Source organism: Gopherus evgoodei, chromosome 2 (genome assembly GCF_007399415.2).
Source record: "Gopherus evgoodei ecotype Sinaloan lineage chromosome 2, rGopEvg1_v1.p, whole genome shotgun sequence".
Classification (NCBI taxonomy): Eukaryota; Metazoa; Chordata; order Testudines; family Testudinidae; genus Gopherus; species Gopherus evgoodei.
Genome location: NC_044323.1, coordinates 12,620,778 through 12,647,540, shown reverse-complemented (window position 1 = coordinate 12,647,540; position 26,763 = coordinate 12,620,778). Strand labels below are relative to the sequence as shown.

Here is a 26,763-nt window from a genome sequence, read left to right as displayed (position 1 = left end):
CTTCTGCCCTACACCCCTTCCACCCCTCATCCCTGAACCCCCCCACCCCAGCCTTCTGCCCTGAACTCCCTCCCCTAGCCCTCTGCCCTGACCCCTGAAACCTCCCCACCCAGGTCTGGGATCCCGGCTGCAGGCCCTGCTCAGCCTGCTGCAGGCCTGGATGAACAGAATCCCAGGCTAGAAGAGAGCTGAGCAGGCTGGCAATGTAAGATCAGCATTTTAATTTAATTTTAAATGATGCTTCTTAAACATTTTGAAAACCTTGTTTACTTTACACACAATAGTTTAGTTATATAATATAGACTTATAGAAAGAGACCTTATAAAAACCTTATAAAAACCTTATAAAAACGTTAAAATGTATTACTGGCATGCAAAACCTTAAATTAGAGTGAATAAATGAACACTCGGCACACCACTTCTGAAAGGTTGCCGATCCCTGCTTTACACCAAACTCCTGATCTTTTACATTGTTCTCCCCTCTGTCTAAGGTGGTTTTCCTGCTGAAGATAATTTTAGATGTGTTTATTTTCTCTTTTCTTTTTGGTGGCAGATGGATGGCACACATCATTTTAAAGTAGTACTCTCCAAATGGAACACAAAGCACCTTGAACTGCTCATTTTCAGTATCTCTATTTTTACAGAAAGAAACAAACGTTTGGGGGGGAGTCTTCATCGGTGACCTAAAATAAATTATGGAACCCACAGGTTAGCCAGGCCTGATCCAAAGCATACTGATGTCAATGGGAATGCACCTGGACTTAGTGAAGAACTCAGCATAACTATGTAGCAGCCTTCAGGACCAGAAGGGGAACATTTTAGAGTCATAGTCAGTCATGACTCCATAGTTAAAAGGGAACTGCAAAAATTCAGACACATATAAAGAAATGTGATTCTATGCACTATAAAATAATAAACATAAGTCTGACAGAGGCATTCCATTCTTAACCCATCAAAGTTCTTCTAAGGATTATTTTCTGGGACATGCTGATAGGACAAAAAAGGTGAGGCTTCCTCTTTAAAAGTTCACAGTTTGAGCCCTTGACACTGTGTACTTTATCCAACAAATACATTTCCTCTTCACCAGGTTACTGATGCTGAACATAGATTAGAAAGTTACACACCTTGTGCAGTAAATTAGGTTCTTCAAGGTATGTGCCCTGTGGGTGCTCCACTTCAGATGTAGGTGCGTCCCGGCATCATTGAATGGAGATTTACGGTAGCAGTGTCTGTGTGTGCACAGCAGGCATCTCATGGTGCTGTTGGTGCTGCGTTTAGTGTGTGCACTACCGAAGCCTTCCAGTTCCTTCTCTACCTCAGATTCCCAACTGCTAACTCCAAAGTAGAAGGGAGGAGGGCAGGTAGTGGAGCACCCACAGGTACACACATCTCTAAGAACCTCAGTTACTGCACAAAGTGAGTAAACTTCTCTTCTTCTTCTTCTTCTTCTTCTTCTTCTTCTTCTTCTTCTTCTTCTTCTTCTTCTTCGAGTGCTGTCCTGGAGGTGCTCCACTTCAAGTGATTGTATAGCAGTGTCCCTCAGAAGGCAGCAGGGACTTCAAGTTCATTTGAGGTAAGTATGGTTAGGTCAACTATGGTGTCAACCCCTGGAGTCTGGAGTGATTGCACAGCGCTCAGTGAATGTGTGGACAGAGGCCCAAGTGGCCAATCTACAAATTTCTAATATCGTAACATTGTTGAAGAACGCTATCAAGTAGAAATCGATCGTGTGGAATGCTCTCTGATGTATGCAGGAGGGTCCATGTTCCAAATACGATAACACTGACCAATGCATGTGGAGAGCCATTTAGACAATCTCTGAGTTGATATTATGCAGCCTTTCAAATGCTCTGTAGTGGAAACAAAAAGCTAGAAGATTTCCAGGAAGGGTTGGTCCTTTCCAGGTAAAATACTAATGCATGCCTAACGTCCAATGTATGCAAAATGGCCACTTTCTGAGTGCTGTGAGATTTGGCATAGAATGTGGGAAGATGGATTGGTTGGTTCATATGGAAGGCTAATGTTACTTTCGGTAGGAATCTTGGGTGCGGATGTAGTGTGACTTTATCTTTGGAGAATATTGTGTAGGGAGGATTGACATGAACTCACTCATCTCACTCAACCATCTGGCGGAAGTAATAGCAACCAGAAAGGCCACTTTCATGAACAAATGCAGCAGGGAGCAGTTGGCTAAGGGTTCAAATGGTGGTCTGGTGAGTCATTTCAATACCAGATTGAGGTCCCAGGCCAGGGTAGGTTGACAAACTTCTGGGTAAATGTTCTGGTGACCTGTGAGGAAGCATTTAGTAACTAGGTGTGTGAAGATCAAGGTCCTGTCAATCTCATGATGGAATGCAGTAATGGCTGCAAGATGGACTTTGATCAAGCTCATTGCTAAACCTGAGCATTTCAGCTCCAGTAGATATTCCAACACTAATGGTAGTGATGCTGTGGAGACAATCAAGTGTTTTTCTTGACACAAGGAGTGCAACCATTATTCTGAGACAGCAGGTCTAGATGATGAGGAAGAGCTCAAGTGGCGCATATTGCCATGTACATCAGGTCAGGGTACCATGCTTGTCTGGGCCATGTCGGGACTATGAGGATAACCTGGGCCTTGTTTGTTCTTAAGTTGTGTATCATGTGAGATTTCAGTGGAATTGGTGGGAAAGCATACATGAGGTGTGCATCCCATTTGATCAGAAAGCTGTTCCCCAGTGACTGGAGTCCCATTCCCTCTCTCAAGCAGAATGCTGTGCATTTGCAGTTCATTGGGGATGTGAACAAGCTGATGAGGGGAGGGCCCACTGGCGGAAAATGGACAGCAAGACTCCCCTATTCATTTTCCATTCATGGTCTTGAGAAAAGTACCTACTTAGTATGTTTGCCATTGTGTTCTGACACCCAGGAAGGTATGAGGCAAAACTGTTTATGTTGTGGTGTTTGCACTAGTTCCAAAGTTTTATGGCTTCAGTGCACATCAAGTGTGATCAAGCGCCTCCTTGGCGACTGATGTAAAACACACAAGCCATGTTGTCGGTCATGATGTGAATGAATTTGTTCTTTATGTGAGGTAGGAAATGTCTGCAGGCATTGTGAACCATGTATAGCTCTAGTAGATTGATATGATGAGTCTCGGCAAGAGACCATTTGCCTTGAACCATATGCTGATGCATGTGGGCACCCCAGCCTAGCAACAAAGCATCAATCATCATTACTATTGATGGGGGTTCCTGTTGGTATGGGATGCTCATGCAAACATTTTCTGGTGTTGTCCACTAGCGCAGAGTCCAAGACATGGGGTGTTACTGTCAGATGCTTGAGTAGGCTGTGCTTGCTGGGTATGTATACTGAGTTCAAACAGCCCTGTAGGCAGCACATAGGTAGTCTTGCGTGTTGTACCACAAATGTTGTGGCTGCCATGTGTCCTAGCAGTTGCTGGACAGTACGAGCCAGTATTTGGGTGCTGAATTGTACTTCTGAGATAAGATTTGTCAGAGTTGTGAATCTGTTCAGGGGCAGAAATGCCTTGGCTTCTATGACATCTAGATGTGCCCTGACGAAGTCCAGTTGTTGGACAGGGATTAGAGTGGATTTTCATTCATTTATCTGTAGCCCTAGATCCCTGAATTGTGCAATCATTGTCTGGACTGAGTATAGCGCTTCTTCTTGAACTGGGCCTTTGAAAAGGCAATCATCCTGGTAATGGAAAATCATTATTCCCTGTTTGCGTAGATGTGCCGCTACTACTGCTAGGTTTTTGGAGAAAACTCTTGGAAGTGTTTGTGTTCTACTGTGAAACACAGAAATTTCCTGTGAGAAGGGTATATGGTAATATTAAAATAAACATCTTGGAGGCTGAGGGCTGAAAACCAGTCCCCCTTTTGCAGTACTGGAAGTATCATGCCCAGTGTCACCATCTTGAACTTTTGAGTGTGTATGACCTTTTGAGATTTCTGAGATCCAAGACAGGTCTCCATCCCTCATTCTTCTTCTGGGTCAAGAAGTAGTGGGAGTAGAACCCCTTCCCCCTGTATTACAAAGGCACCCGTTCCACGGCACCTAGTTGTCGAAGATGATTGACTTCTTGTCATAACAGGTGCTCATGAGAAGGGTCCCTGAAGAGGGATGGGGAGGGGAGGTAGTTGGGAGGTAAAGGGGATGGTATACCCCGATTGCACAATCTCTAATACCAATTGGTCTGTGGTTATTGATGTGGTAGAATGGGTGAAGGTAGTGACCAAAGCATGGGGACAGATCAGGTGAAAGTGCTGCCTGGTGAGGGAGGTCATTTAGGCCCTAGACCAAAACTTCAAAATTGTGGCCTAGGCGGAGCCGATTGAGAAGTCTATGGTTGAGCTTGAGGTGCTCGCCATCACTGCAACCTTGGTAATATTATTGGTTCTTGTATTGACACTGTTGTTATAGGTTGGAAGAGGAATCCCTGTTCTTCCAATAAAGCTGGTATGATCTTCTCTTAGCAGGTGAAGTGTAGATCCCCAAAGTGCAAAGAGTGGCTTAAGAATCTTTCATTGAGTGGAGGACCTCATTAGTCTTGTTTGAAAATAGTTGGAGTTCTTTAGGTATGCCAGAGGACTGTAACCAGGATGCCTGGCACATGACTATGGCTGTGGTTCTGGCTGCTGTGTCTGCGATGTCCAAAGATGCTAGGACGGCTCTTTTAGCTATGAGTTGACCCTCACTTACAAAGGACTGAAATTGTGATTGTTTCTCCATGGGGAGCACCGCTGTGAACAACCTAAGTTTCCAATAGTTATCATAATTATATTTTGCCAGCAAGGCCGAAAAGTTGGTGACCTGGAATTGTAATGACACTGAGAATTAAATTTTTCCCAAAGATGTCAAGCCTCTTGTGGGGTCGATCTAAACTGTTGTTGTTTGCCATGCTTATTAGCGGTGTCGACCACTAAGGAGTTGGGAGGCACGTATGAGAACAGGAAGCTCATCCCTTTTGCGGGGATGTAATACTTTGTATCTTCCCTTTTGCATGTGGACCAAATTGAGGCCAGTGTTTGCCATACTGTCTCTGCTGGTTCCAAAAATGCATCATTGATGGGCAGGGTGATTTTGGAAGTAGATGCCGCTTGTAAGATTTGAACAAGCTTGTGTTGGTTTGTCTGCATTTCCTCTAACGGGATGTCCTGGCTTTGGTGACCCACTTAAACAGTACCTGGACCTGTCTGAAGTTGCCCGCTGTGGTAGATGGCAGTGGCATGATTGCCTCATCTGTGAAGGAGGAAGAATTATGAGCAAGAGATGTCGCTTCCACATCAGTGACTGTTTCTGTGTCATCCCCAACATCTTGAGCCTCCATTGGCTGCTAGGTGGGAGACATGGGATTAGACCTCAGCTCTCCTCTGTGATTCATGGCTGGTCTGCAGTGGGGGCCCCTGTAAGTTGCCCAGGGTGCCCAATGTGCCTATTGCATTGGGAAGGCCATAGGTGGATACATCCACGGCAGACCACGGTTGAGCCAGCTGGTTGAAAGGGTATTTAGGCCCATCTAGCTCCAGGATGGTCGACGCTCTTTCGGTGATGAGTGGTGCGGCGAGAAAGTGCATGGTTCCTGCACATCATCATCGCCTTCACTGGACAAGTGTACCGTACAATGAAAAGTATGGGAATCTCCTCTGTAACTTACTGGAGAGCTCTCAGTACCAAGTAGTGGGGACTGCAGTGCCAGTGAGACAGCCAAAATCTCTGTTGAAGTAGATTATGTGGTGATTCTGATGTCAATACTGATGGGGGGGGGCTCTCATTGGCACTGACGCCAGTGCTGTCAGGTGTTATGTTTGTTTAGTCATCGTGATTGGTGCTGACTTGGTTTTCTGTGATGTCAGCACTGGGGGAGGAGGTGCGGTGCCTAAGGAGACACTTGGTACTGGGTCCCTTACGGGTGAATTCGGTGCTGTGGAGGAGGCATGTCACCATCTGTGCCTTGACTCCATCTCCTTAACTCAGGACTCGGCAGTGCCAGAGGTGCCTGGAGCCTCGTAGGTGCTCATCCAAGACTGTGTCAGCATCGGGGGTAGCAACCTGGTAGGATACCACCACTGTTTCTGCGGTGCTCTGTTCAGAGATGTCTGCGCCCTTTTCCTTAGTCTTTTAGAGGAAGGCATGTCTCCTGTCCCATGTCTCTCTCAGTTTGCTGAGATTTCTCCATCAAGATCATTCTGAGTCTGAGATCTTGGTCATGCTGGGCTCTCGCTTTCAGATTGCTACAGCGGGCACATTTTTGTGGGACGTGCGCCTCCCCAAGAACATGAACATACAAAGACTGTCCGTCCGAAATGGGCATTGCTTCACGGAAGGAGCTGCATTGCTTAAAGCCTGGGGAGCCAGGCATCTTAATAGTTAACCCCCCTCCACCCAATGTGGGGAGGATAAACATAAAAACTAAACTTTTTTGGTGGGGGGAGGCTAATAAAAACTAACACTACATTAACTATAACTTTCTATATGACTGACTAACTAATTATATTATTTTTTTCTGAAAGATTTGGAGGAGTGATGAACACTGCCCCAGGGCTCTGTCTTCAGCCGAGGACAGTTGAGAAGGAACTGGAGGGCTCGGGTTGTGTGTATGTTAGACGTGGCACGAATGGCACCCCGCGCCCCATGCTGACACTGCTACCATAAATCTCTGATCAACGTTGCCAGGATGCCCTGATACCTGAAGTGGAAGACCTACAGGGACTCCAAGAGATGGAAAATTGACCAAACCTCTTGGTAAATTCTTCCAATGGGTAATTACCCTCACTTTTGAAAAATTACACTTTAGTTCTCTTTTGAATTTTTCTAAATTCATCTTCCTGCAGCTGGATCATGCTATGTCTTTGCCAGCTTCATTAAAGAGCCTTAGTCTCAAACATCTTCTCCTGAATAGGCTTCTTACCTGTTTACTGTATTCCATTTTTGTGAATGTACTTAAATTATTATCATCTTCTTCATAGTTCTCACTATCAGATTCTGCTTCAGCAATAGGGACGCAGATAAACATGTTGGGGTTGGCGATAAAATCTTCAAGAATGCTAACAGAGCATTTCTCTCCATTCTTCTCAATCACATTGTCACTGTGATTTTCTTTACAGTTCTTCCCTTCTTTCCCAATCTCCACACATTTGTTCTCAGCAGCCAATTTCATTTTCTTTTTGGTGGCTTTCTTTGGTTGCCGGAGCTTTCCACAACAGTAATCCCATGTTGTGTGTTTCAGCAAGCGAAGTCCTTTGTGGATCCGAGCAAATGCGATCTGAAGGTTATTCATCTCTGCATCATCTTCGGGTGCTTGGAGGTTGTCGGCACTGAAGGAGTTCAGCAGTAGTGCAATGAACAGGTTGAGAACCTGAAAATAATTGAAGTGAAAAGAAAATCATGGCAATATAATTTTGAAATTTAAATAGGAGGCTTGAAGATTAGTCAGTTTCTAAACAATCTGTTTTTAATGCATCAACCTTAAGACAAAATAAAATTATTATTGTTCATAAAATAATTTTTCATGGAACATATTTAGCTCTCACAAGGGTTTGTTGTCATGATCCTCCAAAAACAAAAAACAAAAAACATATTTTTGTGGCATAAAACTGACCTTTTCTATAATACAGGCCTGTGTATGAAAATCACACAATTTTACTGCAACGTGTTTTAAAATGTTAATAATAGTAATGGTAAAATAATAATAAATTGCGGTCATGACTATATAATTAAGGTTGAGTAGAGTTCTGCTCTTCAAACAAGAATTTAAACTTTTAGTATTTGTATGAAGAATACTCTGCATCTTTCCCCAAAATTACAGCATTTACTCTTTGAGTACTGAATGAGTTGTCTGAGCATTTACAAGTAAATACATTAACATGTGAGTTAAAATTACATAAAAATTTAGCACTCTCAGTCAGCCCTTTTTGTCTTAAATGTTTTCAATTCATATATTATCTATTTATGCAAAACTTGGCAGAGATAAATCTTGAGTTTAAAAAGTCCAAACATGGAACGCCCAGGTACAGCACACAAAGAGCCTTACCTTGGCCCTGGAGTGATATGTGGAGGGAGAAAAAAAGATTAAACAAATCTAACACATCTTTTAAATTCACTTTAATCTAATCTGGAACAACAAGCATTAAAATGCATTAATTATTTTTATGGTTATTGCCTGGCATCACTATAGGAAAGAGTTAGGTTGTTTGGGTGCATTAACTGTGCATTTCCATATCTTAATATGTTTAGATTTCCTTTAAGTTTATCCTGAATTCTGAACATTCTATTTATAAAGTTTGTTTTGGGGATGATTGCAACATTCTTACAGTATTTATTATCTTTAAATCACTGTTATGCACCCTCCTGCTTAACATTTTTTGTCTGGGAATAAATTCTAGTAGTACCAGCTGTGATGGATGAGTCGAGAAATCATGTCAATTGAAGGAGAGAAGATTTTATAGCAGCTGGAAAGATACTGGTGAGAAGATGGTCCGGGAGACAGTGTGTGTGAGGGAACTGGGAAGAGTATGGCATTTGGAGGCAATTCACCAAGTGCATATTGGGACCCACCAGGTTCTGCAGCTTATGAGGCCTAGCAACTGAAGAACCTTTAATGTTTGCCTCAGAGTCACAGTCTCCTGGGAGCACTTCCAAGTGGTGTAAAAGAAAAAAAAGTTGGTGTATCACAACATTCCATCACTTCCTTGAGGGAGAGACAATTACAAAAGTTACAGATATACATAATTGCAGGGGCGCTGTTCCTTTAGCTGGCCAGAATTGGCAACAGGAAGGTAGAGATTATTTGTACAGTAGAGCTATCACCCCTGGTATTAGACTAAGAGCACAGATTCAGCATAGTAAAGAATAATGAGGGCTGATTTTAGTCGCATGATGATTTTCTTAGGTGAAACCCACCAGACCTGAGTGGAGCTGCTTTAGATTTGCACTGGTGTCCAAAACCCACACTAAATAACTCTACCTCCCCTCCTTCTTGGTGTTTAAACCCTTCAGGTGCTGATAGCTGGTTATCAAGTCCTCTGCTAGACATTCTTTAGCTGAACAGAGCCTTCTGATTATTTATGATGCTTTGCCTTCGGAGAGACAGTCATCCCCAGGTGGGTACCATACATCCCCTCACCTGCTTCCCCAAAAGATTTTTGACAGCTTTAAGTTCCATCCAGGACTCCCCAGGAGCTCTGTAACATGTCCTTCACCCACCCGGATTTTCCCCCTGCCCACATTTAGAGCATAGGGTCAGCCATGAGCCTCGCATCTCCAAGCAGACTTCCACCAGAGAGGACTGGCAGCTCCCACAACCCAGATTCCACTAGTGGAGAACCCAAATTATCCTGTCCACTTCCCCCTTCCCTTTCTCATTCCCAGTCTCCTGTGTGTTTCTGGCTTCATTGCACTAAGTTTCTCTTTAAAAGAGATCACTGCCAGCTCCAATCTACTATTTTAAAATGTAAAATGAAAATCTTTGGTCGTGATCCTCCTTGCACTTCCTCCAATGGAGTAACTCCTGACACTGGTGTAAGCAAAAGAAGAATCAGGTCTTGTATCCCCTTAGGAGTCTTTTTTATATATTTAATTTTGCACTATGCTTGCAAATGTGGGAGTATACAGGGGAGGGTGCCATATAAACATGCTAGGCTGATGTTTTTCATTATCTCTGAAAATTCAGGGTTTGTAATGCTTGTTTTGGGGATAAATTAAAACATCCTTAATAATGTTTGGGGCTCTTAAGTTACTGATATGTACTTTCAAACTTACTTCCAGATTAAGGTTTTATTATTCCTACACAAAATACAATGTTCACAATCTTAATATTTGTTTAAAAAAAACACAAGAGGATTCCACTGATTTGCAGAAAGCCGACAAAAGTAATTCAAAAGAAAATTTCATACTGAGAGTTAGTTTTTCTCGCAGGAACTCTACTTTACAGTAGGGCAATAAACACTGATTTTAGTGTATTTAACTTCTGATTTAGCCTACTATAAGAAAGAGGAGATGCAGATGCCGATGTCTTGTATCTAAAGAGAACTGAACTATGAGCCTGTATTGAGCTGTGTTCTGCCAGAATCCTGATTTCAGTCAAGTTGGGCCCAGGGATTGCCTGCAAAGAACTCAGGAGAGAAACAAGTTCTTAAACAAAAAACCAGGTTGTGATATGCAAACACAGGGGGCTTGCGGTCTCAAAAGGAGTTAGGTTCCTACTTGCTATTTAGGCATCTAACTCCCATTGAAATCAATGGTAACTATTAATGGAAGTTAGGAGTCTAACTTCTATTTTTATATCCATCAATAACTTCCACTGATTTCAATAGAAGTTAGGAGCCTAAGTAGACATTTGGAGCCTAACTTCTTCGGAGCATTCAGCCCTTAGTGATTATTTCCACCGAAGTCTTGAGATGAAAAAGAAAATTTTTCCTCATTGGAATGAATATTGTTCTGTGAAAAGGTTCAGTGATGCAACATTGGAAAAAGTGCCTTACTGTAAATATGAACACAAGTTCCACAGGGTGAAAGACAAACAAGGGATTTACTAGAGCACAAGTGACATGGGGTGGCCCCTTTACCACCATCTCTTGGAGACCTACCATTTATAGAAAGACAAGTCAGTAGATTATGCAGTGTTTTGTAGCCTTGTTGGTCCCAGGATATTAGAGAGATAAGGTGGGTGAGGTAACATCTTTTACTGGACCAACTTCTGTTGGTGAGAGAGACAAGCTTTTGAATTTACATGTTAGATGGGGTGGTATCTGAGTTATTACAGAGAATTCTTTCCTGGGTGTCTGGCTGGTGAGTTTTACCCACATGCTCAGGGTTTAACTGATTGCCATATTTGGGGTCAGGAAGGAATTTTTCTCCAGGGCAGATTGGCAGAAGCCCTGGAGGTTTTTTGCCTTCCTCTGCAGGATGGGGCACGGGTCACTTGCTGGAGGATTCTCCACAGCTTGAGGTCTTCAAACCACAATTTGAGGACTTCAGTAACTCAGACATAGGTTAGGAGTTTGTTACAGGAGTGGGTGGGAGAGATTCTGTGGCCTGCGTTGTGCAGGAGGTCGGACTGGATGATCATGATGGTCCCTTCTGACCTTGAAGTCTATGAGGTCTGCTAAATCCAGACCTGAAAAAGAGTTCTGTGTAAGCTCCAAAGCTTGTCTCTCTCCCTGACAGAAGTTAATCCAATAAAAAAATATTACTTCACCTATCTTATCTCTATAAATCAATATATTGTATACTGTACAGGCAATAAAAATAGAAACATATCTGGAAACTTACCACTAGGTTTCCTATCACCATGGCCAGCAAGAAGACAATAAGGCATAATGGTTGCCCAGCTACCACCATACAATCCCACATGGTTTCAAGCCATTCTCCACACAGAATTCGGAATATAATAAGGAATGAGTGGAAAAAATCCATCATATGCCAACGTGGCTTGCAATCGTCACTTATTTTAGAGCAATGTTTTTTGTAGCTTTTACCAAAAAGTTGCGTTCCTACTACAGCAAATATAAAGACTATGATTGCCAGAACCAGGGTAAGGTTACCCACAGCACTCACTGAGTTACCAATGATTTTAATAAGTGATTCAGAGTTGTCCAGGACTTGCCAGTTTGAAGACCCTCAGCTGTGTATAAACATAAAACATAGCATTAGACAACAGAAGATTAGATAGTCTTCATTTTGCACTGTTTAAAAATGTTTAAAAACATTATGCAGACATTTCAAACTGCTCAAACACTATGAAATGTAGCGTATTTTCAGTCAGTATATGATCAATGTAATATAGACTACTGATTTGTATATATGTTATATCTCTGTCACCTTCTCTCCATCTGTGTGTCTTTTAGCACAATGATGCCACAAGCCTGGTTGTGGACTTTGCACAATTCTATAACATAAATGGTTACCATACCACTAGTAGCAATTTATTACCACATTCCACTGTGAGTTTCTCAGGCAAGCAAGTTGTTGCATTTCCTTCTTCCTGCATTTGCACATCTTCTAGAATCAGAACTTAAATTTCTGTTTATCATAATCTGTACTTTATTTCCATTTTTAATAACCAAATATTTATATGCAAATATCCTGAATTTTAGAGGTGCTGAGCACCCACAATTCCCATTGACTTAAATAGGAGTCATAGCTGTTCAGCACCTCTGTAAATCAGGTCAAGAATCTGTCTTAAGTTTGTATAGCATCCATCACCACAGTATCACAGACACTAAACAAGCGAGCCACATAAAGTATTTGCTTAATTTTAAGTATGTGACTTCAATGGCTCTTCTTACATGCTTAAAATTAAGCATGTGCTTAAAGGACTTTGCTTGATCAGGGTCTATGTACTGATGCAGAAATGTAATTGCTTATCTGTAATTCTTGTTCTTTGTATTTATAGAAGTTATAACACCTCATGATTCTTGGGATCTCTGCCTCTGGCAAATGTCAGGTTCCACAGCCTGTAATCTTTTAAATAGTCAGTTCCTTGCCATTTTGAAAATAAAATGGTAAAAACAATAACATCTTATAATTCTGAGCTGGTGAATGATGATCTATTATAACCACAGTACAATGCATTCAGAAAATAATAATACTAGGTAAGTAATTTTCTTCAAAGAGAAATGTTATGATAAATCTCCAATCTTGAAGGATAAAGTTCTTATGGGATCTTTCTCAAAAATCCTAATTAATCAAAAAGAAAAAAATTACCACAAAGAGGAACCAGTAACAACTATGGTTGACAAGGTGGCAACAGTAGACTGGTAGAGCAAAGGGGGAAATAAGTAAATGGGAAAGTGTGTGCCTATATAATTTACATATAGATACAATACATCTCTGTGCATTGGGAGAATGTGAGATACCTTCAGACAAATCACAAATATCAGCTAAAATCTCAGTTCAGGAAAGCACTTGAGCTGATATTTAAATCCATCCCTATTTGAGAAAGTACTTACGTATGTGTTTGTCAGTTAAACACATGCTTAAGTGCTTTCTGGAACAGGGATGCCTTTCCTAAATTGGTGTTTAGGAGACATTCCAAAAACGTTTAAACGAAGATGCATATTATATCCTCCTTTGTGCATCCAATCCATCACATAGCCCCAAACCTGTGAATAGTTACACACAAGAGTAACTTCAAGTCTCTTGATGTGTGTAAAGTTACATGCTTGAGTGTTTGTAGGGGTGGGGCCTGAGGCCCAGATTCAGAAAAACACCCTTATTCTTTCACGTGGGCACTATAAAATAATAATCTTAGCCGGAGACTGATTTATTTGAAAGGCTTATGCATTTCTCTCTCTTAGGGTCAGATACCTATTTTTCCAAAGTTATGTAGAGTTTGTCACATGATTTGCTTTTCTTTTCAGCCATTCCTTTAATTTTGACAACATTTTCTTCTCAGAAGCTGCCTGCTGTGATGGTCTCTGACAGGCAGAAGAACAACTTGCAAAAATACATCATGGGAGGAGGAACTAGTTGACAATACTAAATATGCTGCTGGAGATGGTATAGCAATTGCTGTTGCAATAGTTAATACGAAGAACAGAAACTTTCCATTCCAAACTGAAATGAGGTAAGGATGGGGAAATATGCATTTTGAAGACTTCTTGAACCTGAAACGCTATTTCAGGGGTTTGCAGGATTTACAAAAAAAAATAAATTTGAGTTTGCAAGCCGTTTTCACTTTAAATTTTAAAAAAATCACACTTTCCCCAATATTGTTTTATTTGTTTGTTCAGAAAGTGTTTCTAACTAAAAAGAAGATTGTGATATAGTGTACGAATAGATAAACCAACCACCTCCCTAAAATCCAGGATAGTACAAGTGTATGGTGATTATAGAGTATAAATATGTCTTTATTACATTTTTCTCCTCCCATTTCTTCTTTCTCGGTGTCTCTGAATTTGTTTTTCATTCTTTTCATTCTCTGCTCCAACATTAAACTAGATTTTAACATTGGATTTTTCTTTACCCTTTCATTCCATGTTTTTAAATCATCTCACAGTGAATACAAATGCTATATTGTTTGTCAAACTTTTAAATGGGTTTGAAATTAGACAAAATGAGTTTCCAGTTCCTAATATGAGGATGTAGAAAATTGCACTGAATGGGGGAACTGAAATCCTCTCCATTGTATTCATGCAAAAAGTTTTGAGACTGAATATATATGAGGCCATTACCAGTTTGAAGGAACGTAAAACTAACAGGTTTCCATGTTCTTTTCTTCCTTTAGCCTTGGTGTGTATACTCAGTCAATTAAGCTTACGGTGACAATTATGCTGTCAAAAATATTCCAAGGCTGCTGAAAATAGTAGTAGGGATCTAGAGCAATGAGTTTCAAGATCACTTCTGCAGTAAAAATTCCAGTAAAGACCTGTGACAAAAGAAACAGTAAGTAATGTCTGCCTAAAAGGTACTGTGAGCATCTCTCTCTAGACCACCCCTCCCACGATATAGTAGCATAGATATAGGTACATCAGTAAAGTGAACAGCAAACCCTACTTTTATCATGTATCATGTATATCATAACGGATTGTCAACAAAAACCCTAGCCTTGTCTGCTCTTATTCTAAAGGCTGTTTAGAACAACTGCAAAACAAGAGTAACATTTGAGAATCCCATATTCTGAAAATTAAACAAAGAATGAATAAATGAATCTTTCTTACTACCATTCTTTGTATTCTGGATAGAAATATATATAAATTCATTCTTGATAGTGAATGTCAGAATTCACTTACCTTGTTGCCTACCGTCAAGCATGAATTTTAAATTTCTTGTCATTTTATAGTGCTCTAGTGCCATAAAGATAGTATTCATCACGATGCAAAGAGTGATAGTGAGGTCAGTAAATGGATCCATTACTAAAATTGTCACCTTTTTCTTGATTCTCAACCACAGTGGACAACATTCCCAAATAAGATATTTTAGGGCAAAGTCCTTCAAGCAGGGAGGGCATTTCTGTTGCGATTCTTGAAGATAGACAAATGACAAAGAAAACAAAGCAATAACCAGGTAATTAGTGCTGTCCTATGTGACAAGAGAAGAACCGCAACTAATGAAAGCACAGAAAAATTAAACCCAAACCCCATCACATCTTCTTGAGATTTTTTACAATCATATCATGCATTTTCTATATAAGGCACTCTCTCAGTCTTCCATTTATTTTTTTAAACAAATCCCAGATCAATGAATTCATATTTAAACTCGTTCTCTTCAGACAAGGCCTGATTCAAAATCCACTGAATTTCAACGGGCTTTTAATCAGAACCTTATTCATCTTAGACATACATTCCTTTTGTCTACATCACTGGGAAAAACAGGACTGGGTGACACCTTGCTTCCCGATTCACTAAGAAATATAAAAATTAAAACTACTTTTGGGCTTTCTCTCTCATAGACTCATAGACTTTAAGGTCAGAAAGGATCATTATGATCATCTAGTCTGACCTCCTGCACAATGCAGGCCACTGAATCTCATCCACCCACTCCTGTAACAAACCCCTAACCTATGTCTGAGTTACTGAAGTCCTCAAATTGTTGTTTGAAGACCTCAAGCTGCAGAGAATCCTCCAGCAAGTGACCTGTGCCCCATGCTGCAGAGGAATGCGAAAAACCTCCAGGGCCTCTGCCAATCTTCCCTGGAGGAAAATTCCTTCCTGACCCCAAATATGGTGATCAGTTAAACCCTGAGCATGTTGGCAAGACACACCAGCCAGACACCCAGGAAAGAATTCTCTCCCAGATCCCACCATCTAACATCCCATCACAGACACTAGGCATACTTACTGCTGATAGTCAAAGATCAATTGCCAAATTAATTGCCAAAATTACGCTATCCCATCATACCATTCCCTCCATAAACTTATCAAGCTTAGTCTTGAAGCCAGATATGTCTTTTGCCCCCACTACTCCCCTTGGAAGTCTGTTCCAGAACTTCACTCCTCTAATGGTTAGAAACCTTCATCTAATTTCAAGTCTAAACTTCCTAGTGTCCAGTTTATATCCATTTGTTCTTGTAGTCCCTCACTTGTGTAGAATACATTTGTGTGCAATATCACTAATAACGATGCTGAATGCGACAAACAACGCAGTGATTGATTAGTGCCAAAGTGAAACAGTATTACAATTATATTTTGGTTAGGTCTAATTCACATGCACATGTAAACGCTCCTGTATTTTGCAAAAGTTTCAGGTCACTTAAAGTCTAAATACCAGAGGCAAAACTCAATACAAACACATAGGCAACATTTATTAAGCTCCAGACTGCCAGTAGATTTGGACAGGGTTATTGAAACTGGAAAGTAAGGTTAACAGCTATCTGGGAGGATCTCATTGAGTGATGGAAAAGATGGGTATGATTTTTTCATCTGGTATATGGAATGCATTTGAGTAAAAGGATATAAGTTGAACTTTTTTTCAAAAGGCCGGATGTTAAATTACACCAAACAACTGCTAGCCTATTTTTCCACCATAAGCAGATGGAAGAACACTGTTGTATATATGGCTTACACACTTAATGAGTATACTGAAGAAAGATGAACACTGTCTTTCGAAAAAGAGAAGTGGCCACAGTCAAATCTCATACACTTCAGGAGATACAGTATGTCCTCCCCTCCAAAAGCAGAATAGAAACTCTTTTCCAATTTCCACATGGGTTGGCAGCAAATACTGATGTGGGAACATTGCTTTTTGATGGACTTTGTAGGATGGCCTGGCACTAAATGCAATATATTATGTAATGCAGATATGATACTGACATTGTGATATGTGCTGCTTGACGTTCAGGCATATGGTGTCACGTTCAGATAATAGATTTGTCTCTGAAAAGATTAGGTATGTGTTATAGGTATGGATATGATTTCTGTTAATTGACTGTCTTACTGAATTTTCTGACTGAACTTACGATAATCACACAATGCACTAACAAGATGTGCATCACTGAAAACATCGTTCCAGAGCTAACATAAATCCACAAGTACAAGGAAATTAATAGCATACAGGCGGCACTATTGGACTTGCTACACAGAAGTTTTCTGAGTGCATGTATATGTGTTGGGGGAAGGTAATCTATGTGAACTCTATGTGTATACATTCTTTGACAGGGTAACAAGTCTTGTGGATGGGGGAAAGCAGTAGATGTGGTATATTTTGACTTTAGTAAGGCTTTTGATATTGTCTCGCATGATCTTCTCATAAATAAACTAGGGAAATAAAACCTAGATGGAGCCACCATAAGGTGGGTGCATAACTGGTTGGAAAACCATTCCAATAGAATAGTTATCAGTGGTACACAGTCAAGCTGTAAGGACATATTGAGTGCAGGGATCAGTTCTGGGTCCGGTTCTGTTCAATATGTTCATCAATTATTTAGATAATGGCATAGAGAGTACACTTATCAAGTTTGTGGATAATACCAAGCTGGGAGGAGTTGCAAGTGCTTTAGAGAACAGGATTAAAACTCCAAATGATCTGGACAAACTGGAAAAATGGTCGGAAGTAAATAAGATGAAATTCAATAAGGACAAATGCAAAGTACTCCACTTAGGAAGGAACAACCAGTTGCGCATATACAAAATGGGAAATGACTGCCTAGGAAGGAGTGCTGCAAAAAGGGATCTGGGGGTCAGATCTGGATTACAAGATAAATATGAATCAAAATTCGATGCATACCTGTCATAACATTTCTTCCCAGATCTGGACCTTAGCGTCCAAAATATGGGTGTTAGCATGAAAACCTCCAAGCTTAGTTACCAGCTTGGACCTGGTATCGCTGCCACCAGCTAAGAATTATATAGTGCCTAGCTCACTGTGGTCTCCCCAAAACCTTCCCTGGGGGACTCCCAGACTCAGATGCCTTGAGTCTTACAACAAAGGGAAATAACCCCTTCCCCTTGTTTCCTTGGTACTTCCTCCCAGGCTCCTCTCCCTGGACGAACCTAGGAGATTCCCTGCTTCCAGTCCTGGAAACACAAGTACCGAGAGATCTAATCTCTCCCCCTCACCTAGAGGGTATGCAAAGTCAGGCTTAGTAAATCTAACACAAAGAGATTTTCCCCTTGACTTCTTCCTCCCACCAATTCCCTGGTGAGCTGCAGACTCAGTTCCCTGGAGTCCCCACTAAAGAAAAACTCCAAGAGGTCTTAAAAAGAAAGCTTTATATAAAAAGAGTGAAAAATGACATAATATATAGTCTCTGTATCAAGGTGGCAATATACAGGGTCAACTGCTTAAAGGGAAAAAATGAATAAACAGCCTTATCCAAAAAGAACACAATTTAACACATTCCAGCAACTACACACATGTAAATACAAAAACCAATATAAACCTATTGTCTTACTATCCTTCTACTTACAACTTGGAAACAGAAGATTAGAAAGCCAGGAGATAGAAAAATCACTCTCAGAGCCGAGAAGGTCAGACCCAAGACAAAGAACAAAGAACTCACACCCAAAACTTCCCCACCCAGATTTGAAAAAGTCTTGTTTCCTGATTGGTCCTCTGGTCAGGTGTTTCAGATTACTGGTGTTACCCCTTTACAGGTAAAAGAACATTAACCCTTAGCTATCTGTTTATGACACGCCCCCCAAATTGCAGACAGTGGGGAACCTCACTGGCAGCGATTTCCTCCTAGAACTTTAAAATAAACAGATTAATACAACACATGCACCTTTACATGTACCACTAAGTATATAACTAACAGACTTTTACATTTTAAGAACACTTTTTAACTACTGGATTCTGGGAAACTCTCCCAGGAGAGAGCATCAGCTACTTTGTTAGAAGCTCCTGAAATGTGCAGAATTTCAAAATCAAAATCTTGGAGAGCTAAACTCCAACGAAGAAGTTTCTTGTTGTTCCCCTTGGCAGTATGAAGCGCAGCACGGTCAGTTTGTAGCTGGAACCGCCGTCCCCAAACACATGGGAGTAGCTTTTCCGGGGCGTACACAATGGTGTAGCATTCCTTTTCACTGACTGACCAGTGACTTTCCCTCTCAGACAGTTTCTTGCTGAGAAACACAACAGGATGGAAGTTGTGATCCGTTGCTTCCTGCATGAGAACTGCTCCTATACCACGCTCAGATGCATCCATCGTTACTAGGAATGGCTTGTCAAAGTCCGGGGCCCTGAGCACAGGTCAGACATGAGCGTCGCCTTAAGTTGGGTAAAGGCCTTTTGACACTCATCAGTCCACTTAACTGCATTCGGCTGGGTCTTTTTGGTCAGGTTGGTCAGTGGGGCAGCGATTTGGCTGTAGTGTGGTACAAATCGCCTGTAGTACCCGGCCAAGCCTAAGAAGGATTGAACCTGTTTCTTTGACTTTGGGACAGGCCACTTTTGGATAGCATCCACCTTGGCCTGTAGGGGGTTTATGGTTCCTCGACCCAACTGATGTCCCAGGTAAGTTACTCTGTTTTGGCCTATTTGACACTTTTTGGCCTTAACAGTTAATCCGGCCTGCCTGATGCGCTCAAAGACCTTTTCCAGACAATACCCCATACCACGCATCTACGAACTGGTTGACCGACTGGGTAGAGCCCGATTCTTGACTACACTGTATCTGACAAAAGGGTATTGGCAGATTCCCCTGACCAAAGAAGCTAAAGAAAATACAGCGTTCTCCACCTCGGATGGGCTATTCCAGTACACAGTCCTCCCTTTTGGGCTGCATGGGGCTCCAGCCACATTCCAGTGCCTCATGGATAAGCTGCTGCGCCGCCATACTAGTTATGCAGCCGCATACCTAGATGATGTCATCATCCATACGCCAGACTGGGGAACCCACCTGGAGAAAGTTGAGGCTGCACTACGCACCTTAAGGCGGGCTGGCCTCACCGCTAATCCCGCTAAATGCGCCATAGGACTAGCGGAGGCTAAGTACCTGGGATATATTGTAAGAAGGGGTATAGTGAAGCCCCAAACTAATAAGCTAGAGACAATTCAAAACTGGCCCTGGCCGACCCGAAAAAAGCAGGTCCGTCGTAGGCTACTACCGACGTTTTATTCCCCACTTCACCAGTAGGGCAAGTCCTCTAATGGACCTGGTGAAGGCCCGAGGTCCAGACATGGTGAAGTGGACCGATGCAGCAGAGAGGCCATTCATAGACCTTCGGACAGCTCTCTGTAATGACCCCATACTCATAGCCCCGGACTTTACCAAGGAATTTATTTTGTAAATAGATGCTTCTGAGGTGTGGTTGGGAGCCGTTCTGTCACAAATAATTGGAGAAGAAGAACACCAGATCCTCTACCTAAGCAGAAAGCTGCTCCCAAGAGAACAGAAGTATGCAGTAGTCGAGAGAGAATGCCTTGCTGTCAAATGGGCCATGAAGACACTGCGTTATTACCTTTTAGGCCGGCGATTTACTCTTGTGGCAGACCATGCACCCCTTCAGTTGATGCAGAGAAATAAGGAAAAGAATGCAAGGGTCACCAGGTGGTTCTTATCCCTCCAACCATTCCAGTTCCGCATACGGCACAGGGCTGGATGCCACCATGGCAACACTGATGGCCTTTCACGAGCACACTGCCTGGCGTCCCAAGTTGCCCAACCATATGGTGTTGAGCAGAGGGGAGGGATATGAGATGGGACACGGCCAGATGGCTACAGTAAAGTACTGAGAAACAGGTACGTTAGCCCCAGGCTAAACAAATCCCTAGTACCCTGGTAACGAAATGGCAGTTGCTCCAGGTTAATCAAGGCACCTGGGGCCAATTAAGATCTTTCTAGAAGGCAGTGGAGATAGCTACTTTAATTAGAACACCTGCAGCCAATCAAGACAGGCTAATCAGGGTATCTGGGTTTAAAAAGGAACTCACTCCAGTCAGGCAGGGAGGAGCCAGAGGAGAAAAAGCATGTGTGAGGAGCTCGGAGCAAGGAGCTGAGAGTGAGAGAGTGTACTGCTGGAGGATTGAGGAGGACAAGCATTGTCAGACACCAGGAGGAAAGTCCTGTAGTGAGGATAAAGAAGGTGTTTGGAGGAGGCCATGGAGAAGTAGCCCAGGGAGTTGTAGCTGTCATGCAGCTGTTACAGGAGGCACTCTAGACAGCTGAAATCTACAGGGCCCTGGGCTGGAACCCGGAGTAGAGGGCGGGCCTGGGTTCCCCCCCAAACCTCCCAACTCCTGATCAGACACAGGAGGAGCTGACCCAGACTGTGGGTTCCACAAGAGGGGAAGATAACTGAGGTGAGCAAATCCACCAATAAGCACAGGACCCACCAAGGTAGAGGAGGAACTTTGTTACACACTGTTGCAAAAAAGTAAAAATAATTCTGGGATGTATTAGCAGGTGTGTTGTGAGGCTGGATATTAGGAAACATTTCCTAACTAACAGGGTGGTTAAGCACTGGAATAAATTGCCTGGGGAGGTTGTGGAATCTCCATCATTGGAAATTTTAAAGAGCAGGTTAGACAAACACCTGTCAGGGATGGTCTAGATAATACTTAGTCCTGCCAGGAGTTCAGGGGACTGGACTATATGATGTCTCGAGGCCTCTTCCAGTCCTATAATTCTCTGATTTTCTTTTAATGCTTCCCAGAAGGATATAGTAAATAATATTTTTAAAATAATTCCACCCCAAATGGATGATGGAGCCAAAAATGTTCATACATAGGAGTCCTGGAACTGGGAAAAGAGGGGAGATAGGGCTTCCAACACCATATGGTCAATTCAATTGACAAAAAGTGGTCAGGACAAAAGGAGGGGTGGTGCACAGTTCTAATTGGTTCAATATCATAGCACGGGACATGGAAACCTGTCAAAAATCTGTGATGAGGAAAGGTATAGAATTATTTATTACATATGTTCAAAACACAGTTCCCGATGAATGCAGTGGCAGCTAGGTGTGCTCACTACTTCTGCAAATCAGAACTCAGGGTCTCAATCAGGCAGCCAGAAAGTAAGGAAAACACAATTAGTGATCACCTGTGAAAAGACTAGTTTAGGTGACTTGACTGACATCAGACAGGAACTCTGTGGCAGAAGTAAGGACAGAATATAATTTTCCGAGAAGCATTCATGAGACCAGCAATAGTAGGTTGTTATCCTCTACATGGCCAGAGATGGAGGAGACATTTTGCCAGTGGGTTTCAGAGACATTTGCTGACAGCAGAGGAATCTAAAGCTCCATTCCAGGCTCTGGAAGAGAATGTGCTCTAGAGGGAGAGGATAAAGCCTTTCACTGGGACTGATGTTCAAGATGGCTGCCAGGAATATTTTGGCTCTTAGACTTCTTCTACTGGAATTTGAAGCAAGTCCATTAGTTTTTTTCATGAAGTTCTGGAAGGTCTTAAAATCATCAGTGTAGAAGGGAAATGGAGGTGAGATCTCCTTGGCCTGAGACTCTTGCTCTTCTTATATATTGTCCAGTACCAGAAAAGTGTGCAGTACCAATGTGTGTGATATCATAGGACAGTATGTAGGTGCTGGTGGCTGGTATGGTATCAGTGCTTTCTCTTAGGCACCAAATGGAGTTGATCAGCATAGTGGCCCCAGAGATCCCAGTAACCCCACTATGGAGAGGGATAAAGCAAGGGATTCCAGTGATAATCATAATCTCTGAGCCTATGATATTTGGTAAGTTCCCTAGAATCCTCCTCATGAAAGGGATTCATAGGGGTGGGGTAGGGTAGTACAGTACTGGGATGGATCCTTGTATCAAGATCACTAAGTACGAGGAATATTCCCCTGAACTAAATGGAGGTGGGAGGGTCCTTCAATATTCTAACCAGTATTGAAGGCTGGAGACTTAAACAAGTCTCAACTTGCTACTTTTGCAGTGGTACCAGAGAGATAACACTGGAAGATTTCCCCAGTACTGTTGACTCAGGTTCACCAGAGATAATGAGATTCTCTGATGAAAGGAACCTGGAAGGAGGTAGAGGACTCTGATAGAAAGTTTGGGTCAGTACTGGCTGGTGAGATGGAATCCTCTGTGGTACCAAGGTGATCACAGAGATATCTCCCCTTTCAGGGGTACACTGAGATACCAGTACTGGGGCATGGATGGTACCCCTGAGTGTCTCCTGATGCCACAGTGTATCAGATAGTGCTGGTGCACTGGTTGCTTTGGTGGTAGGTATGTCCAAACAGGGCTTCTTCTATGGCATCAATGCCTCTACTGTACCCTTAGAGGGATGAGAGGGCACTTCAGAATGGGTCTTATGGAGTGATCTGGCCCTCTTCTTCATTTCCTTGTTTGGAGAGACTTTTTTCCTTCTTATTGTCTGGGGCTGCAGATGAGGCAATAATTGGGACTGAGGCAGCCTGTGATGTAGAAGCTGATGTATGTACAGGAAGTGGACCTCTTTGGAGCTAGGACACAGTCCATGAATAGGAACTTAAGTCTAGTCTCTCTGTCTTTCTCAGATCTGCCTTTGGAACCCAGACAGACCTTGCACTTATAAAGGCTGCAAGAGTCCCCCAGACACTGAAGGCAGCTGGAGTGTCTGTCACTGTGGGGAAAGGACCTGTGGGAAATCTCACAGGTCTTAAACCCTGGGGTCCTGGGCATGACAAATTGTGCTCTTACACAAATGACTGAAGAAGGAGAGAAGGGAAAGATGCCCCACTCCCTAGCTATCACAACAGTGCTAAATAAAATAAAGGTATCCAATGAAATAAAGAATTCACAAAGACAAGGCAGGAAGCTGAATACAGCAGACAGCAAAACTCTCCATCTCAAGCTGCAGACGGTTGAGAAGAAATTGAGTGATGGTGGGTTTGAGCTTCCCTATATACTCTCCTTCTGAGCAGGAGGTGCTGCCCTGTGCAGGCATGCAGGGCCGGCGCTACCATTTAGGCAGCCTAGGCAATCACCTAGGGCGCCAGAATAAATGGTGGGTGCCGTTTTGCCAGAGGGGGCAGCAGGCGGCTCCAGTGGAGCTGCCGCAGTGGTGCCTGCGGATGGTCGGCTGCTCACGCAGCTCTGGTAGACCTCCCGCAAGCATCACTGCGGCAGCTCCACCGGAGCCATGGAGCACCAGACCCTCCGCAGGCACCACTGCGGCAGCTCCAGCGGAGCCGCGGGATCAGCGCGCGGGGCAGCGAAATTACCGTCCACCTAAGGCGCTCAACCTCTAGCACCGGTCCTGCAGGCATGGGACCACGGACAGTACTTTGCCATTTCCAACAGAGTATATGGGCATGCCCACATCCTACAGTAGAGCACCTGTAGGGACATATACTTGAAGAACTTTAATTAGGCTCCCTTGTGCATATGTACTATGATAATCTTTCCCAATATCACAGTATATGGCAGAGTAAGGAATAGAACTCAGTTCTCCTGAGTCCTGATCTAGTGCTTTAAACACAAGAGAACATCCTTTCTCTTTCTGCAATCACTACCTCATTCATTGCCCATCCTGTGCACTGAATGAAAAGAGGTTCCTGTAGAATAAAAAGTATGTGGTCACAAAATTAAAGACTGTATCATAGAATCACAGGTCTGGAAGGGACCTTGAGATGTCATCTAGTCCAGCCCCCTATGCTGAGGCAGGGCCAAGTATACCTAGACTATCCCTGACAGGTGTTTGTCCAGCCTGTTCTTAAAAACCTCCAATGTTGGGGATTCCATAACCTCCCCTGGAAGCCCATATCTCAGACCTAACCTAATCTCCCTTGCTGCAGATAAACCAATTACTTATTATCCTAATTTCAGCAAAGATGGAGAACTGATCACTATCTTATTTATAAAAGTTTTTAACATATTTATCAGCTCCACCCTCAGTCTTCTTTTCTCAAGACTAATGTGCCAACCAATTTCTGGCTCAGAGATTATCTAAATAGGTTTTGGGACATATTAGACTTGGTTATGAGTTAGCTAGTTTAGATCCTCCAGGCAATATTAGAGCTCATTTTACCAGGGCACAGGCAGCCTCTGTTGCTTCCTTGCAAAGCATCCCCATTTTGGATATCTGTATAGCATCTACTTGGGTTTCAGTGCATACTTTTACCAAGCATCATGCCATAGTGGAAGGATTTCTAAACCTAGTATCATTTTTGTTGGTCTCCACTGGACCTACTCCAGCTTGTCCCCATCTTTCTTAAATTTAGAACTGGACACAATACTCTAGCTGAGGCAACTCCTGTGCTGAGTAGAGTGGAACAATTACCTCCTGGGTCTTACACACAACACTACTGTTAATGCACCCCAGAATGATGATAGCTTTTTTTGCAACTACATCACATTGTTGACTCATATTCCTTTTGTGATCCACTGTAACTCTCAGATCCTTTACGTGGTACTACTATCTAGCCATTTATTCCCCATTTTGCTTTTTGTGCATTTGATTTTTTTCTTCTTTAGTGCAGTACTTTTCACTTGTCTTTAATGAATTGCATCTTGTTGATTTCAAACCAGTTCTCCAATTTGTCAAGGTTGTTTCCAATTCTAATCCAATTCTAATTCTAACAACTCCTCCTACCTTGATACCCTCCACAAATTTTATGAGTATACCTTGCACTCCATTATCCAAGTCATTAATGAAAATATGAAATAGTACCAGACTAAGGGACAGACCACTAGATATATCCCTCTCCTCCAGTTTGCCAGCAACATATTGATCACTACTCTTTGGATACACTACATGCTCCTTATGGCAATGTGTAAAGTACAACACACTACACGCTCCCCAGCATAGATATAAAAAGTAGTGTAGATGGTGATGCACTGCTTTGGTGAATAAAATAAGGCCTGAACCCAGGTATGTACCTTTCTACATACCCAAACAGTGCCTCCTCTAGCTACACTGCTATTTTTAGCAGTGTAGTGTCCTGCTGCCTACCCACTACCAGAGTCTTTCCCCACTGCAGGGAAAGGCTCCAGCAGCAGGAAAAAGCTCTGGTGTGAGGAGACAGTGGAGAAAGACTCTGGCAGTTCCCCAATGCCACAGACTTTCCCTGCTGCCTCTCCTGCCAGAGCCTTCCACATGGCAGAATGCTTTTCTCTGTGGAGTGTAGCTATACATATCCTATACACTGCCACCAGTGATGTGCAGTGTAGACATTGCCTTTGAGTATGATCTTTCAAGAAGTTTTGCACTTATCTTATAGTAATTTCATCTAGTACACATTTACCGAGTTTGCTTATGAGAATGTCTTGTGGGACTGTGTCAAAAACCATACTAAAAATCAAGATATATCACATCTTCTGCTTCTCCCCTATCCGCTAGGCCAGTAGCCCTGCCAAAGAAGGAAATTAGGCTGGTTTGGGATGATTTGTTCTTAACAAATCCATGCTGGATATTCCTTATAACCTTATTATCCACTAGGCTCTTATAAAATGTTTAATAATTTGTTTCAATATCTTTCCAGGTATCCAAGTTAGGCTGACTGGACTATAATCTCCTTTCTCCTCTTTGTTATTCTTTTTAAAGATAGGTCCCCTCTAGAAAGACAGGTATAAGATCATGATATATATTCACAAGGCAGCCAAATTAAGGATGCACAAAACATTTATTCTGGTATTTTCTAACTGACGCATTTGCAAAGGCTCTATTCCCTCCGCCCCCTACCTGTTTTTGTTGTTGTTGTTGTTTTTAGATTTTGATCTTTCATATCAACATATGCTTAGGTTTGAATTAAAAAATGATGAGAAATGACTTACCTTCCAGGACACAGGTAATGGTACTGACTGCCCCAGATGCCCTTTGACTTTGTAGTGGCTCATTAAAATAGTCCACTGACAGATGATGGGGCAAATGCTTCTTGCTCACTTCATCACATACAGGGGTCTGTTTAAACAAGTAAACATGGTTAGTAACT

At 42.3% G+C, this 26,763-nt stretch overlaps 1 protein-coding gene across 1 annotated transcript in view; it reads right to left on the bottom strand.

Annotated features, from left to right (window-relative positions):
* The window catches only part of LOC115647285 (sodium channel protein type 5 subunit alpha-like), a 100,622-nt gene that overhangs the window by 45,064 nt on the left and 28,795 nt on the right, over window positions 1–26,763 (bottom strand). The window contains 9 exon segments of the mRNA XM_030554183.1: window positions 6,916–7,362; window positions 11,277–11,587; window positions 11,590–11,610; window positions 11,613–11,628; window positions 14,180–14,248; window positions 14,251–14,373; window positions 14,738–14,764; window positions 14,766–14,977; window positions 26,606–26,732. Of these exon segments, the coding sequence (XP_030410043.1) occupies window positions 6,916–7,362; window positions 11,277–11,587; window positions 11,590–11,610; window positions 11,613–11,628; window positions 14,180–14,248; window positions 14,251–14,373; window positions 14,738–14,764; window positions 14,766–14,977; window positions 26,606–26,732 (1,353 nt within the window).